Source organism: Falco punctatus (genome assembly GCF_963210335.1).
Source record: "Falco punctatus genome assembly, chromosome: 5".
NCBI classification, from domain to species: domain Eukaryota; kingdom Metazoa; phylum Chordata; class Aves; order Falconiformes; family Falconidae; genus Falco; species Falco punctatus.
This window is the reverse complement of record NC_137584.1, coordinates 10,860,013-10,877,496: the sequence shown is the minus strand read 5'-3', so window position 1 is coordinate 10,877,496 and position 17,484 is coordinate 10,860,013. Positions and strand designations below refer to the sequence as shown.

Here is a 17,484-nt window from a genome sequence, read left to right as displayed (position 1 = left end):
AGAAAGTTCACTGTAAATTAGTCTGGATGATGACTGACCAGCTGGAGTTGTATAGTCCTGACTTGGAAACATGATGCGGTTACTTTCAAGAGATTGGTGTTTGAATGGGATACTGTTAGCTTAGTTTTGAGGAAGTTGAACTGTTAACTTAGAACATCGATGATGTTTCTGAACTTTGTATTCCAGAAAAGAGAGTTTTACCATTTGGTTGCTTTTAGTAAGTCTTGTTCTACTATATTTATGGTTATGATCAGCTAGATCATAATGGTCATCTTACGATCAGTCAGAAATGCTCTGAAAGCTTCTAATGCTGAGTTACGATACTTGATATAAGGCTCCCCAAAGGGTTTGTAGTGCTAAGCTGAAAAGAAATGAAAAAGCAAGCTAGCAGTTTGCTCACTTTCATCTTTTGGGGGAATATAAAAGAAGGATTAGGAATGGGTCATCAGCTTTTTGAGGAATTTTGGTACTTCAGTTCTTTTCATTGTTCATAACAGGACAAATGGTAGGAGCAAAACTTTTGCTGAATAATATTCCTGAGAAATACTATTAATCAGTCAGAGTGCTCTTTCACATGATTTTATTTAGTGCAGTTGAAATTTCCAAGCAGTTTTGCAAGCAAAATTTGAGCCATGTATTTTAATATTTTGAAACAGTTTGCATTATCAACATGCTGTCTGTTAAAAGTTGCATGTTTTTTGAGCATTTCAAATACAGTATTATGTGTCGTGTCATAGAAGTGTGCAGGATAATTGTTAGGGTCTAATGATCTTCGAACGAGTACTGTATTATTGATCTACTTTGTATAAGCTTTTATTAGAGAGGATAATGGTGAGTAATCTCTCCAGAACTACATTATGTAGTAATGAGATTAAAGTGTCAAAAGGCAACAAATGAAAAAAACAAAGAAATTCTAAAAGACATTGGTGAATATACTCTGCGCAGAGTCCTGCTGAGATACTTGAGCACCTGAAAATCCTTTTTTTTTTTGAGATGCATTGTGATGTTTCAGTTATGAGCTGTTTTACATCTCTAAATTTCCTGCATTTATTTTCACTTACAATTAATAAGATGAGGGAAATTTCTGAATGTGTAATTAAATCTGTTCAAAAGTTATGCCCTCTAAGTCATACTAAAGAAGTTCGGTATTATGCCTTAATGTAGGGATGGGAATAAAAAATTAATTATAAATGTTCATAATTGATTTAAAAAAACAGTGTCCTTTTTTTGTGATGGGGTTGAGTAAAAGAGAGCTGGTTTGCAGTGTTTTGGGTGGTGATAACATTTTAAAAAATCTTTACCTTTTTTGTCTGTTTTTATGCCTGTCAAAAGATCATAACAAGTTGTATTATAGATCCAGAAATACTTTGTTGATTTTTCATTTTGTATGGCTGTTATTGTAAAATCTGGACACCACAATTTTTAGTTAAGACAATGTACAAGTACACCAGAGTCTTTTCTTAAACCATTTCTCTGTATGTTTGCAGTGAAAATGCTCAGAATATGTCTTGTCCTGTAACTGTGGTACATGGTAGACGTTTTCACCATGCACATGCACAGACAGCAGTAGTAAAAACAGCAGCCCAAAGGTAAGACTAAGTGCAGTTGTTTTGCCAAATGTTCACATTGTAAAAAGTCCTTTCTGGTTTTGTATGTTGTCGTGGTGCATTCTTGATCATGAGCTTTGATCTTAATTACAGAAGTTTCATAAAAGTTAACATTTAGGAGTTATTGTTATATAATCTTAGATTTCGCTAGTTTTAAAGCATATTATGACACGTATTCAGTAGGAGAGCACCTGCTAATGCAAATATGTTTAGAAAATACTTTGAAATGGACATAGTATGCGGTAGAAATTCACGTAACTGACAACAGGATCATCAAATACTAATTTACACCAACTCCAGCTTGTGTAAGATCCATCTAAAGGTTAATGATCATATGTAAATACAGCATAAAACATACAAACTGGAACATCAAACAGAAGCAAGGTTTTGCATTTATGTAAGTAGTTGTTAGAAGAAATGACTGGAAACTTGCTGAATTAAATTTACTGTTTTGAAAACTTATTAAATTGCAGGGTTTTTAAATTTTTGTTACAGGCTTTTCACACCTGACGTCTGTCACAAACATGTGAGCTAACCATTGCTTTAAAGATTTTTCTTTCAGAGTTCGTCTGTTCAGAGCTCTTTTTTTTACCTATGAATTTCATGGATTTCCACTAGCCCACATGAATGCTTCATCCTGTCAGCATTTTGTAGCCTCTTTCTTCTGCCCCCTTTTTTCTTCTGTTTTTCAGAGTAGATTTTTTGGGATGATGGGATCATCCGCTGACATCATCCGCTTTTCATTCCACTTCCCTCACTTCGATTTGCTGTCTTCAGAAAAACAAAGCCCATATACTAATGTGAACCAGCTGTGTTCTTTTCTTCTTACATGCAGTCCTTTTAAAAATATTTTTGTTCAGTGTTCTGTCGAGGAAAGCATGGGGCATCTCTAAGCATTATGCCCTTACCTTTCACTTTTTGTGGGTTTTTTGGGGGAGGGTTGTTTGGTTTTTTTTGTAATTCTAAGGGATAAAATCTTGGTCTGCAGTGCTAATTAAAGTGATCTGAAGTAAGCAGAATTCTTCATGCGAGATGGCTCTTTCATGGATCTCTGAATGTTGACCTTAATAATATTAGTGTACTTAATTAAGCTTTGTTGTGAGATGGTTCTTTGAAACAGCCAGTTCATCTTACCTACTTAAATGTCACAGGCTGCTTCAGCACGCAAGAGAGTCCGCGCTGGAGACTAGTACTCTTGAGGAGATGTTAGACTTGCCTGCTTGCCTTTCTCATCTATGGGACTTGCTTCTTTTCTAAGGCTTCAGTGTAATGTGGGGGAGAAAAAAGCAACTTTGTATGTGTGACATGAAGAAAGAAAACTAATGCATAATACAGGGAAGCTGAATATTGCATGAAGTAATTGGATAGCAGTCATCTTGAATGTTTCTTTTAGGATTGTTATTGTAGTTAATTTACGTCAACAACAGACAGTTAACTCCTAAGCTAAAAATATTTTTGAAGTTTCAAAGGCAGGAAATAGTCATAACAATTCCAAGCAATGCTTTGCTCCTGGAGGATGTCAGAAACAGCGTGATCTAATTGACTTGAGGGTGAGCTTTACAGAGGAACTGTGCAAAGGGTATTTAATTCCAGTGTCTTTTGCCAGTTGACTTGATTGGCTACTTTTAAAAAGCTTCTAAACCTTTTTTCTGAGTTAGGGGACTGAAAATTGATAGGACATGGCCTCCTATCATACTTCTTAAAAAAAAAAAAATAAAAAGGAGGATCTTAAGGCTACTTGATATGGAAAACATAGGTTTATGAATGAGAAGACAATGGTGGTTAGAATAAATAACTAAAATAGGACTATTTTAAACTGTTCCTAATACAAAATACCATTACATAGAATGTGGGTATTTTTTTTGGCCATGTATTTTCAGTTGTGTGATATTTTTTTAATACTCTTTGCTGGTTTTTACTGACTTTAGACGATAGTTAAGTTTAAAAGTAAATTCTGGTGGTTTCTTCTGAGAGATGAGTATATGCAGAAAACGTGAGTGGCAAACCAAGAATAAAATTCTAGGTGTATATCGACACAAAGCAAAGCTGGTACCATGGAAATTGAGTCCTAAGGTGTTTGGTTTTTTTCCTACGCCAATTTACAGGCAACACAAAGTTGTCGTCTTTTATATTGTTTGCATTCGTAGAGTTGTTTTATGGTATGGTGATCAGTAATAACATGGGGAAAATAGTTTAAAATGACCTAATATATTGTTCTTAAATCTGCAGTGGATTATTAAAAGGATAACAAAAATTAAAAGCATTATTAAGTTAGTTTTGAGCAGATTGAGTCTCCGACACCGACATTACTGGGTTCTTTGGGTGGGGATGGTGTCACATGGGGCAAGCTAATTATAAAACTCAGTTGTGATCTCTTTATCAGGTTGAATTTGGAGCTTGTGATGTGTACTCGATCTCCAACTTTTTTGCACATGCATGTTAATTTCAATTCTGACTGTTGCATTCATATTTAAAATATAGGTCTCCAGTACAACAAAACTGGGCATTGAAAAAAAATATTTTGATAAAATTTATTCATGTTTTTTCTAGTGGAGTCTGGGGTTGAAATTAAAATTTGCTAATTTGTGATACAACAGATTTTTCAGAGATAGTTTAGCCTAGTATTGAAGATGGTTCAAACTATTTTGCTTCATTCAATGGATATATAGTTCTGTCTTATGCTACTGACTGGCTGTTCTCTAAGACTTGGCATTGGAATGGCATGTATGTACAGCATGTCTAACAAATCTTATGCATGAGCTGCATGAAGCAATTTGTAGAGACACTGCCTGCTCATTATAATTCCTGGATCTGTCCAGATTCTCGTTTTTTAATCTTTTTGAGATGTAAAAGTGAGAATTGTTTTAAATGCATTATATTAATATGGGATTTTAAAACAAGCAAGTGAAGCATCTGATGTAATAATGACAGCGTACAGTATCAGGCATTCTGGAAATTTTTTTCCTGCCTTTAAGTTTCCTTAGCATTAGAATTTACAATTATTGACAGTTGTGATTCTTTACAGCACCTGTAAACAGTTAATTGAAGTTATGTATTAACTGTGGGAAGGATGCAAAGATACTGGGTGTGGTTCCATATGGACATGGTTTGGATCTGACTGAATTTACAAACTCAAATGTGATGCACACAAAACCAGTGTTTATTGTTTGTAAAGGCTAGCTCCAGTTCGAAGCAATTTTTCCCCACTTCCATGCAGCGTTGGCTGATCAGCCCCACCCTAGTCTAAGTTGCAGTGGTCACACCGAGTTTTTAATTCCTTTTACTCTCTTCCCAGAGCACTGTGGAGACTGAATGTGTTTTCATACTGAACTCTGTAGGATTATCACAGTTACCTTCTTACCTGGTTTACTCTCAGTCCTGCCATTCCTCAGGGTAACAGAGGGAGAGTTTGCTCTATTCTTGTGAGTGTTCTGTTCGTGAAAAGGAAAGGAGAATTGAGTTTATATTACTCTGTAATATTATCACTCTGTTTAATTTGGCTAAAGTAAAACAGGAAACAGTTTGTTTTGTTTTAGAATACTGTTGGTGTAATGCATATATGACATAAGTTTGTTAGGCTTTTGATATTTGGTAGGAAAAGGCACATAGATTAAAAGCTTGCAGCATTCCCTATCTCAAGTTTTGAAAAGGCAGGAGAGAGAAAGATACTGTTTTCAAGTTGTCTTCCTGCTGCGCTTACTTAGATCTGTTTTTGTATCAGTCTTTGTATACGAAGGACCTGAGTTGTGAGCATCAGCTACATTCACTGATGTTAAAGGAGACACTTCTGGAACTAGTGGCCCTGATCTTTAAATATTTTTGGAGATTCTTTTCAGCCAAAACCTCAGGAGGAGGCCGGTTGCTTCTGTTTATCCTTTTCTATCCAGTAGCTGATTGCATGTGGTCTCCTAAATATTTTAAGTAATGCTTTCTGAATATTTTTTCTTAATTTAGACACTGAAATATTTTTTGAATAGTTGGAAGCAATGTGTTACGTAAATTTGTTTTATCTTTTGCATGGCAATCAGGGATTGGAAATGAGGCTTCGTCTTAATTCATGTATTGGGATTCTGTCGTGTCAGCTTCTACATTGCAGTGAGTTAAGCAAGATGTCCAGGATGAGATCAGAATTAATGAAATTTTACACATTGAAAAAGAGGCAAGACAATGTAGTATTTAAACCACTGTCTGTGAAGTAACATTTGTTTGTGTGTTTATAATTACTGTTACAAAAATGCTGTGAAAAATAATAATGCTTATTTGAAAACTAGTCTAGTGAGCGCAAGAGACCATGAAACAGTTGAATAACTTTTGAATTTAGTGATGTGCAGCACATGTGGGGCTTTGCATCTTACGGTTTTTTTTCTTTTTTCATATTTTAAGCAATCTGGACCAAAAGGAAAGGTAAGCTTACTGTTTGAGCATGGCAATGAGCATTAAGAAAATTAACTGAGTGCTTTATCTATGCTAGTTAAAGAATATTAAATCCAGTCAATCATATCTGCTCATGTGTGAGGAGGGGGGCTAGTTGTTTTTGTTTTGGTTTTGTGGTCCATTTGTTCCCTTTTACTAAAAAAGGACCTTTACATCCATCTCTAAATAATGACATGTTAATGTGAACTTTGCCTACATTTCCGCTGGAAATTTATCCATCTATTTATATATCCAATGTGAAAATAGAGAATTTTGAACTTTCTCTGGAATTTAAGAAATCACTGCTAATTCTTTTCATAGAGCAGCATATTTTGTGTAATAGAATGGATCTGAAGTATATCTTAGTAGGGTGTCTAAGAGCTTTCATTCTTGTCATCTCAGCTTGGTTTGAATAACATGAAAGGTTTTTATTGCATTGCTGTGTACATTCTGTTCATGAAGTGTGTACGTTGAAGCAATTAACAGAAAATTTATAACAAAGCCAGGTACACTGGTTTTTCATTGCTCATTTCTTACTCGTTTTGCATCTGTTTTACTGCCTTTAATATTTTGTTAGCAATGTGAAATACCCTACATTTGTTTTTCTTCCTGTATAGCTCAAATTCATGTTAGTAGAAATGTTTTGTTGATGGTAACTAATTCTTTTGAGTTTTTGCAAATACCTTGTCTATGTAGTTGTTTTTGGCGGTATATGCTTGATATCAGGTTGAATTGTTTAAACAGTGTATGTAATGTTTAACCAATCATGATAAAAATAACACAGAAATCTAGTGTAGAACTGTTCTTTGTGAATTCAGGATTTTCTAGATTTATTTCAAATTCAGTAGTAAAATCAAGCCTTTCTGGTTTACTGCCTTTTGTTATTTATTAAAAGAAATACCAAAAGAGATACTCACCGGTTAGTTTTGACCCCTTAGAAGTGATTTGATCATCCTCTTGCTGCCCGTGCTTTGAGTTAATGTACTTTTTCCTGTTTTTCTTTGTGCTGCGTGTATGTTATTAGTTAACCATTCAGCTATTAATGTTTTTAATTTGGTATTCTATGTCATGGAAGACTAGGGTAGAGTTCCATGCTGGTGATCTTAATGATCCCTTGGTGACACCTGCTGCTTCTTTGTTCAGTGCTACTGGATATGTTCTTTTTTTCCTTCCCTGCTTTTTTGTTGCCGTCCTAGCAGGGGAAGGTGATTTAAGCAAGAGCTGCTAAATTTAGTTTTAATCATTACCATCATAAGTGTGGCTGCAGCTCCTGACTTTCTGGGCCAAATGGGGCTACTAACCTGCATACTAAAAATCCAACTCCCTGCGCTGCTGGTTCTCTCTTTCAGCCTTTGCCTTTTATACTCTGCTTTTCCTGTAAGACACATGGAAGCTAAATCGCACCTCAGCAGCTTGGTGCTTCTTGTCAGCATGCTTTTATACTGGTTTTGCGTGGTGACGTAGAAACCAACAGCCTACCTGCGGTGGTCTACCTCTGAATAGTAGTATACAGAGGCAGAGTGAGGAAGGGCTGAATAAGGCAGCCTCTCAAAGGGCCAGGATACACATTAAACACAGCTGGTGTGAGCCTGTGCACCTCGACAAAGTTAGGAGCTGGTGCAGCCTTGTGGATACATGACGTGGTATTTTTGATGTGGCTCATACTGGACTGTGGGTAGTTTTCAAAGTTCTGATCTCAGACGGCACTGTACCCTAAATTCCAAGATCCAGATGTTTCTTCAGGTTTATTCCTTTCTGGCATAGACAGAAATTATTGTCCCTGTCCTCCCTGCTCCCCTTCCCCTTTTTCTTTTCTAGAGAAGAAATTTTGTTAGGAAAATTTCACTTTGACTGGAGGGTGTCACAGAAGTCTGTCTACCAACCCAAGGGGAAGATATTAAGGTCTAATTTCATCAGCAAAGGAATATGGCAGTAATCCATATTCCTGAATGCAGTTAATCCTGAATGTGTACTGAAAATACTAAATCAGTGACAACACTCTGTCTGGGCAAAACCTGTTTAGTCAAGAATGCTATATACCATTTAGCTGTTAAGATGCATCAAAAGTTCAGGACTCTCCACAGTCCAGACTATGCTAGTATTTTTATGTCTGTTGCAGTAAGAGCTTAATCTCTCTTGGTATTGTAATTAATGTTTTGCTGTTTGATGCTTCACTACTTCTTGAGGTTGCTTTTACCCGATACAGTCTACCTCCCTTGTACTTCAAGGTATTAAAATCAAAGCTGCTTATAATGGATGAAATAAATTAGATGCCTAAAATGATTTAATCTGTGAGTGTGGAGCCTTGTTCTTCAAGAAAAATCCTAAATTTCATAAATATTTTTAGGAGATCTAACAGACAAAAAAGCATTGTATATTTGTAATATTTGCTAGGATGGTAGGGACAGCAGTCAATATTGTATTTCTTGTTTTTTGTGTTAGACACAGTATGGGGGATAGTCTTGCATCTTGGATCTGTTTAGCTGTTAGATCCCTCATTTATTCCTTTTACACCAGGAGGCTATTAGTTTAAGTTAGGATTTAACAGCAGGAAAGCATTTGGTTTGAAGTGCTGTATGTTTTTTAATCTCCTAAAAGAATTTTTTTGTTTTCCAAATAGCCCTTTTATAGATAGGTGTCATGTTTGATTTAAAAAAAACCCTATAATTTCCATTCTGTTCCTGCACTCACACACAATTAAACTGCTTAGTGTACTAAGTACTTCATTGGAGAAGTTGTCAGTGCATCTGCAGCTGTTCAGATGGCAACAGACATTGTGCTGAAAGGGGAACCTTCCTTTTGTCACCTGTAAAACCTTTGTGGTGGTGGTCTCTGCCGTTTTGTTTGTGTGGGTTTTTTTCAGGAAAGGACACTAGCAGGAGGTGCTTCAAGTTGCTGCCCTCTTGTGGGAATGCTGTTAGTGTCTCCAAGAAAGGATTCCCACCCCCCCCACCCCCCCCACCCCCCCCCCCCCGATGAAATCTGCAATTAAGTACTGTTTAAAATTGTCTTTGCCTTCGTTTCTAATCTGACCTTGCATTGGTAACCAGGTTAAACTGTGTTGGGAAGCCTCAGTTGACTTGGAGCTGTTTTTCCTAGCTTAGATTTGAGTGTTATCGGTTGATGGTAAGCTTATGAGTAGAAATCTTACGGGAGATCATCGATGCTCATTTTATGCCAGCCCTTGTGTATTCTTGCAAGTGTTTGCCTATTTAATAAGTATCAATATGGGTCTATGCTGATAACACAAAATTCAGACAAGGGTAGATAATGCTACTGTATTACAATTTATTGTCAATTATTTAGCAATATATGGTGAAGAATTTATCATAATAAAAACCATAAATATATGTTGTGTGTTAAAAATGTAATACAAACCTGTACAATTTTTAGAAGAAAAATAACTTACAAACGTCCAGAGACTTCAAATTGTCAAACTAAATTTTAAAAGAAATTTTACTATTTTAAATTTACTATATCGTTTTCATTGCTTTCAATTAAATGCCAAATAGTTTCAATATTGCTTGTCTTAAATATCAATTAAATGTTTTATGTTTAAAACATTTTACACAAAATAATTTTTCTAACAGTGGTTATATTCAAAACAAGACTTATTGTTATTAAACACTACTGGAAGATAAATATAACATGTCAGACAACAGCTCATGCATCCTCACTGCAAAGTTTACATTTTTGAGATCTCCTCTAAAGAAGTTACAGGGATATTTCTACCCTTTAGAATGTCAATAGCATTGGTTTTAATAGCAGCAGCTTCTCATTATGCAGTGATTAGTTTGAGCTCTGCCATTATATTTCCAGCAATTCTGTCTTCAAAGTAATCCCTTGTGATTTGAATTTTTAAAGAAAACGTTCAAAAAAATCATACATGTAACTTACTAACAAATATTCATGTTGACTTTCTGATACTGGGTCAGTTTGTGTGTGTGCAGACATTAAAAAAAAAAATTGGGGAGCAGGATTGTTTCAGAAACATCTTTGACACAATCACTAACAAACTACTTAATCTGTGATCTGTGATAAGTTGGTGGGCACTCACGGTGTTGTGCCATCTCTACATTCAGTGTTGCAATCCAGCCATGCTTGTTTTTCAGTCCTCTCTGCCGTAGATTATTCTTGTTCAAAGGTGTTAGTTAATAGTAAAATGTAGGGAAACCCTGAAAAATATCTAGAAATGCAGAAAATTAAAAGGTTTTATTAGGAAATGCTATGCTGAAAGAAATAAAAACTGAAGCCTGATGCTGAAGTCCTCTTCAGCCATATCCAAATTTTTTGTCAGGTGGGTCCTCAAAATTTAGCTGGTAGTTTGAGATGTTACTCTCTACACCTGTTTTCTTTGCTCCCTTTCTGTTGATTACTGCTGCCTCTGATTACAAGAGCATTATGGGAAGTGTGTGACCCATTTACAGCCCAGTGCACTGGCTTAACTTGCCAATAAAAACATTCTCCACTGAAGTTGTTGGCAAGGTTTCCTGTGTTTCAGGTGCATGCCATCTTCTGTTCCAAGAGGAGTGGTACTCTACAGCTGTAGAGCATGGTAAGGCAGCTGAGAGAGAGAACTGCCACAAACAGTAACTGAGATGCCGTGAGCTTCAGAATTTCTTAATTTGGTAGTAGCAGGATTTGACACACTAGTGTATAAACTAAAAATGTCTTTCGGGGGACTGAAAAAATCACCATACTATAATGCTTTATGTTCCATTATTTGCACAGCAATTATTTGATATGTGTATTATGCAAATTATTTATTAAAAAATCTTTATTATCCACTAATTTGTCTATATTATTATATTTTAAAAACAAACATATGGGAACTATGTCTTCTTCTGCGTTGCTCTTTTTATTTTTTGGCCACAACAATTTTTGACGTCGGATCTCCTTCCTCTGTTTTGCATCTTCTCTTCCTGTTTTTAGGTTGTGGAACTTATGGAATCTACTTTAATATTAAAATAACAGTTGTTTGTATTTTTGGACTTTAAAAGTATCTGTCTTCATGAATGAGGAGGAAGAAATGCAGGCTTCAGTCTTTGAAGACTTGGGTCTGAAAGTGAGAGACTCCTGAACTCTTTATTACTGTCAAAGGGGATTTAGATCAGGAACACTTCTGAGACCTTTACTGTAGCTGTTCCTAGTGTTCTGGTACTATTTTTAAAAGGGCAGATAGCATGTAATAGAAGTTATTTATTCATAGCTTTCAGATACATTCCAGGTTTATTTGCTCATGTATAATTGTGACTAAATTATCATGGTGTCTGTCAAAATAACAACTGTACATGTAATTCATTTTGCAGAAAAGAATACCCTCCTCAGCTTCAGAAAGTAGAAGCAGACCACATTAGGTTGCCACGGTCTCAAGGAGTGGGTAAGTTACGTTTAGAGTTTTCATTTCTTTTAAGCAGAATAATTTTTTGAATACCTGCTTTGGGTGGGTGTGTTGTCAAACTTTGTGTAACCTTTAGTATATCTATTTATATCCTTGTATCATGTTATTCTAGATTATACAAGTTTGTGCATGAAGGGAGGATTTTTTTCCCTTTTCGACAGATTTTTGCAACCTGATCAGTCACATTATAATTAATTTGAAATTAGGCTTCAGTTATGTTAAAAACAACTGAAATTGGAAAAATTTCAACTCATAGAATTGAGATAGAACAGTTCTCTCGAGATCTTCTAGTCTGAGCCCAAGCCCTCAGCTTCTCTTCAATTATTGACAAGGAACTTCTGTAACACTGTTAGTATGTGCAAAATGGTAAATAACACTGGGTACAAAGTATATTCATGCTCTGAGGTAGTGAGTAGAAGAGCCAGCATTAGCACTGCTCTGTACCTCAACTGAAATATGCACTTACATAATTGGTTAGGGGCCATTGATGGAGGTGCAAAAGAGAAAATAAAGTTTGCTTTGAGGTGTGGAAATTGTGAAATTGGAAAAGAAAAATCACTGTGTGTTTGAGCTTTGTCAGTACAGGTAACAGTCTGTAAACTTGCTATTCAGCTGCTTACCCATCTATGCTAACCAGTTACTCTGCTGTGTGTTTTTAGGTTAATGTTAAGTAGAACTTCACCAGTTCACACAAGTAGTTACTTACACAAAAGTAAATTAACATAGAAAAACCTCACTTATTATTATTTCTTTGTTGAAAATTACTCATTCTTTAGTTTTGAGGTGTCTTCTAATAGTAGGAAGTTGGTGAGACTATCAGTGTGTATGTTGAAAAAGTGTTCATATCTATTTAAAAAAATACAGACTTAAAAAAAGTTCCAGTATGGAGACCACAATTAAACTAGGGAGTATAAATAGCACTTTTACATTAAACCGAATTAAGGCACTGTTGTACAACATACTGTACTACTTAAGAAGAAGATCTCACTCTGTACATTGTTAATTTATTGGTTTCTTTGTTCCAGTGTTCTTGCAGTATTTCAGTGAATGCCCCAATAAAAAACAAGATACAGCAGTATAGTTCACTGTACTGCTGAGTCTTGTGTTGAAGGAATAAATTCTAATGACACAGAACATTTCCAGTTATTCTGAATGCACTTACCAGCAGTCTGTTAGTGAAAATTACCATGAGCATGATGTAGCAGATCTCCTATTTTCAGTAGCGGACAGTCCATTGTAGTTGTAGTGAAGTTAGTATAGACTTTTAAGTCCAAAGCCTCCTCCTATTTGGAGGAGGCTTTGGACTTAAAATTGTCACTGAAAGACACTGAAATAGTATTAGTAAAACAAGATTTTTGAAGTTACTTTGGGGATTTTTTCTTATTCATACAACAAATCATGAGAACTTGAAGCAGTGTAGTTTGTTGGATGTTTAAAAAGGTGTTTATGTTTAGTTCACATTAGTGTAAAATGTGAAAAATAAGGCGATACTTATTTTTAAAGCATACGAATAGACGTTTTTTGTAACATTTTTGCGTTTTCCCTCCTAGACAGTATAATGGAAAACACAGAAGAGTCAGAATCAGAATCGGAATATGAAATTAAGAGAAAGGTGCAACAGAAACGTCACTGCAATTCATATCAATCTGACTTGACTCTGTCTTCTGCTACAAAAAAATGCTTAACTCCGTTAAAGGTGGGTTACATTTTAAAAGCATTTAAACTTCTGTTTATTTTTAAAAGTTGTTGCATATTTTAAAAACAAATATACAGCTGTAGAACAAGTTAATGTTCTAAAAATCCTTAGTTGGGAGAAAGCGTTACATAATTTTTTAAAAAAGTGTTACAAAAGTAGAGCTATTTAAGTGTTAATATTGATACTAGCTATGAAATACTTTCTGATTTGAACAAACAGATGCTGCACTGGAAAGCAAAAGAACCTGTAGTTAATTTGATTGGATGATCAATAAACCAGAAACTGATAATTTTGGTTTGCTGTCTATGAAGTAGAGGAACACTGTTTTACTCTCTGGCAGTTTTGGTTTTGGTTTGTTGTTTTTGTTTTTTTTTTCAGTGTCGTGATTTTCTGTACTCATAACAATAAAGATAGAGGTACTGCACAAATGCAAGTACTTCTTAATAAGTTGCTCTCTTTCTCAGTGAAACTAGCACAGGTATCCAAATGGCATTCTGTGGTCTAGGTGCAGCCAACCAGGTTATTTTGCCTGGAACTTTGCTGAGTATCAGATGCAAGCTATTTTTGAAATTCCCGTAAGGTGCTCTGTATTTCTTATCATCTTCCCAAGTTACTATGGAAGATTCATAATGCACGCATACAGGTCACGCTGTATGACTGTCAAAGCAAAATTTCTTGTAAGGAGATCTTGGTGTAAAAATAAACAAATACATCTATTACACTTGGTACTACTCTTGTGCATTACCATGACGTATTTAGTTAATTAATATGATGTTATTTGAAAATCTTAATACCTGAGGTTTTGATCTGTGTATGATATCTATATAGCTATGATCTATACAAGCAAAGTAATGAAGTAACAAAGCAGTTAAAAACGAAAAAAAGACATTACCGTTCTGTGGGTTTTGTTTAATCATTATATTGATAAACATGGTTTATGTTTGTTTAAAGAAATAAAATACTCATTGCAGCTTACCTTATGTCCTGTCAAGTAAGGGACAAAAGCAGAAAACCGTTTTCTAGATGGAAATGGTCATTGAAAACAATTTAAAAATAAATGGAATCTTGTCATTTCCTTGATAAAACAATTTTCAGTCTGAAGATCTAACAAATGTCATCTTTTTAATACATAAATTGTTTTCCCTACAAATTATCTGAGTTAGCATGAGAGGAAAGAAAGCAGCCTCATGATTTGTGGCTGCATTGTGAACTGTTAGGCCGTTTGCAGTAACTCCTAGCTCTCACTAGAAGACTCAGTACATGAAGAAGCAATGTGTGCTTTCAGCATATTCCTCCCTATTGCAAACCCATGGTACTGAAACCCAGAACTACTTCCCGCATTGTATACATGGGGAAAGCGGAGGTTGGAGCTGTATGTGGAAGTGTCAGCAGCTTGGTATCCTTGAGCTAGATTGCGTATGGCTGACCATGTTGCTAAAATAAGCTGTTTTCTGTCTCCCTGATTAAAAAAGCAGCAGACTCGATTATAGGTCAGGGGCATGATTTCATTTCGAAAGCCACCAGGCAGGTTGCACTTGTAAACAGTATTTAATAATTGTCTGGTACTTTTTCCTGTGCATATCTTAGAAATCTGTAAAGTTGAGAACACCAGCAGTCATGAATGAAAACCAATTACCTTTTCTCAGAAACAAAAGAGCTGAGTACCTGTGGTAAAACTCTCAAGCAGTAAGCCTAAAAAAGGCAACTCCCCCATATTGTTCTCATGATATATTACAAGAATTCAGAGATTTTATTAATCAGTTGTTGTGAGGCTACATAATCATTGAACAATTTGATTGAAATTCAGCCACTGATTCAGGAAATGTCTAAATTGGTGATTACATCAAATAAGGAGGGTATGTCCTTACTCTGTTCCCTGTTCTACCATCTACCGCTGGCCACTGCTGAACGGTAAGCACAGTGCTAGATGAACCTTTACTCCAGTCCCATAGGGTAGTTAGGATCCTTATAAGACTGTCTAGTTTGTGGATATGCTTTTTGGATATAGAACAGATCTCGCTGCAACTGAATTCACTAGCACAACTCACAGTTTTATTTTCTTTTTTAAATGGGTTAAGAGTTTTATCATGTATTACAGTAAAGGGATTTTTATGCATTTGTCATGAACTATACGCGTTTACACGAGCTATGAGTTGCCAGAGTGTGCAGATGATGGATTGGAGGTTGTCATGGTTTAACCCCAGCCAGCAATTAAACCCAGCCAGCAAGCCAGCTCCTTGCTCACTCCCCCTGTCCCACCCTGCCTGCCCCCATCCCCCTAGGGGTGAGGAGAACAATCAGGAAAAAGGTAAAACTTGAAGTTTTACCTCAAAAAGGTTGAAGTAAGAACAGTTTAATAGTTGTAATAAAATAAAAAAAAACAATAATAAAAACAACAGTAATTGTAATGAAAAGGAGGGAGAAGGGGAGAGGAATAAAATCCAAAGGGAAGGAGAGGAAAAAAAACAAGTGATGCGCAATACAGTTCCTCGCCACCCACTGACCAGTGCCCAGCCAGTCCCTGAGCGGTGATCAGCCGGCCCTGGCCAGCTCCCCCCGTTTATATACCCAGCGTGACATTTTATGGTATGGAATATCCCTTTGAACTAGGTCGGCTGTCCTGTCCCAATTTCTTGTGCCCCTCCAGCCTTCTTGCTGGCAGGGCCTGAGAAACTGAAAAGTCCTTGACTTCGAATAAGCATTGCCTAGCTACAACTAAAAACATCATTGTCTTTTCAACATCATTTTGGTACTAAATCCAAAACACAGCACTGCATCAGCTACAAAGAAGAGCATTAACTCTATCACAGCTGAAACCAGAGCAGAGGTTTATGGAACCTCTGAACAATTCAAAAGTGTTGGTTGTGCTTTTGTGCAGGAGGAATTGCAGGTACAGCCTCCTGCTTGTCAGGCAAAGTGCAAATGTTTTCCATCTTAGTAGACCATAGATTGTGCTTTCTAATTTTTAAAAACTTAAATAATTTTTAAAGGAAAACTTCAGTCATAGGACAGAGTATTTGTATAGGGCAGGGGTCCTCAAACTTTTTAACCAGAGGGCTGGCACGGATGAAGTGGCAGGTCGTCATCTGCGGCTGCTTGGTTTCCCCCAGCGGGGTCTGTAAATACCGGGGGCCAGATTGAGGGCCCTGGGGGACTGTACCCGGCCCATGGGCTGTAGTTTGAGGACCCCTGCTATAGGGCATATAGTATTTATATTTTGCAGATTTCAAAGTTTTTTAAAAATGCTGTATTTTACAAGTTAAGCCAGACACATTTAGGTAGAGCTCATCTACTTAAGTACTCATTTATCTTCAAGTAGAGTCTAAATAAAGGGGTATGCCCCTCTTTAATTAAATGCTACCTCTTAAACACTACTAACTCTACCATCAATATGCAAGTGTTCAAACCATGAAAAGGAAGTAGGTTTTAAATTTTTGGTGTGTGGCTCGAGTAGAGGGGTGCAGTTATTCTGATCCTTCAGGTAGAATTGGTAGCTTTTGCTGAATATTTTAATGTCTGATTGAAATTCTTCAATGTGATTAGAGGTGTCTTTGCTACATTCTATAACTAAGCACTGAGGCACAATACTGGTTTTCATGTCACTTGCTATTTTATCACTCTGGTTTTAGAGGTCTGATACTACATTTTTATATGCTGGGATTTTTTGCATCTGTGTTGCTATAGTATGTGTAGCTTTGTTAAACTGCAGAAATTTTGTAACAATAATATATTCTCCTTGCATAATTTTTGTCTTTACATTTGTTTTAAAAAGTGATTGAAGATCCAACACCTGAAGAAGTCTTCTTTATTGGAAAGATGTTCATGATGGCATGGAGTGTGGGGTGGGGATGAGGATGCATGTGCTAATTGTAATAGCTATGTTTTGAAAATATGTTCATAGAGTTTTTTGGTGGGACCTAGTGCATGTGAGAGAAACAAAACATGTCTCTGTGTTTGCAGTGATAGGATACATTTTCCCTTGTAGCCCCTGCGTTCCTCTTGAAAGTTTGGGGATCTCCTTATTCTGAAGTCCTATTCTCTTTTCTGAGATGCTGAACTCTAGAGCAGTGTACTTTTTTTTCCTTGTCTGTCTGTCTGTCTGTCCGTCCATCCTGTCTTTTTGTTGAGGAGTGATTTTTTTCTGCATGCTTTGCCAGGCTGTTGGAAGATATTTTGGGGAGACCGGGAGGTCGCTTCTAGTCCTCGTTAGCATTGCTCTCTGGATCCTTAGGTTACTCCATTTTTCTCCAATGAAACTATTTTTACAGAGTGATGTAAATGGACCTTCTTGCTGATGAATATATCTGAATAATGTGCAGCCTTTTATGTACAGGAAAAAAAAAAAAGCAAGAAGAAAAATCTGAATT

General features: G+C 36.2%; 1 protein-coding gene across 2 annotated transcripts in view; it reads left to right on the top strand.

The window, feature by feature from the left end:
- The window catches only part of SENP6 (SUMO specific peptidase 6), a 78,849-nt gene that overhangs the window by 28,479 nt on the left and 32,886 nt on the right, over window positions 1–17,484 (top strand). The window contains exons 5-8 of one of the 2 annotated variants that reach the window (XM_080388163.1): window positions 1,488–1,589; window positions 5,991–6,011; window positions 11,330–11,400; window positions 12,972–13,117. In XM_080388163.1, the coding sequence (XP_080244289.1) occupies window positions 1,488–1,589; window positions 5,991–6,011; window positions 11,330–11,400; window positions 12,972–13,117 (340 nt within the window). Of the gene's footprint in view, window positions 1–1,487; window positions 1,590–1,617; window positions 5,030–5,990; window positions 6,012–11,329; window positions 11,401–12,971; window positions 13,118–17,484 lie in introns of those variants that run through there. The other variant, XM_080388164.1, reaches the window with a different exon arrangement.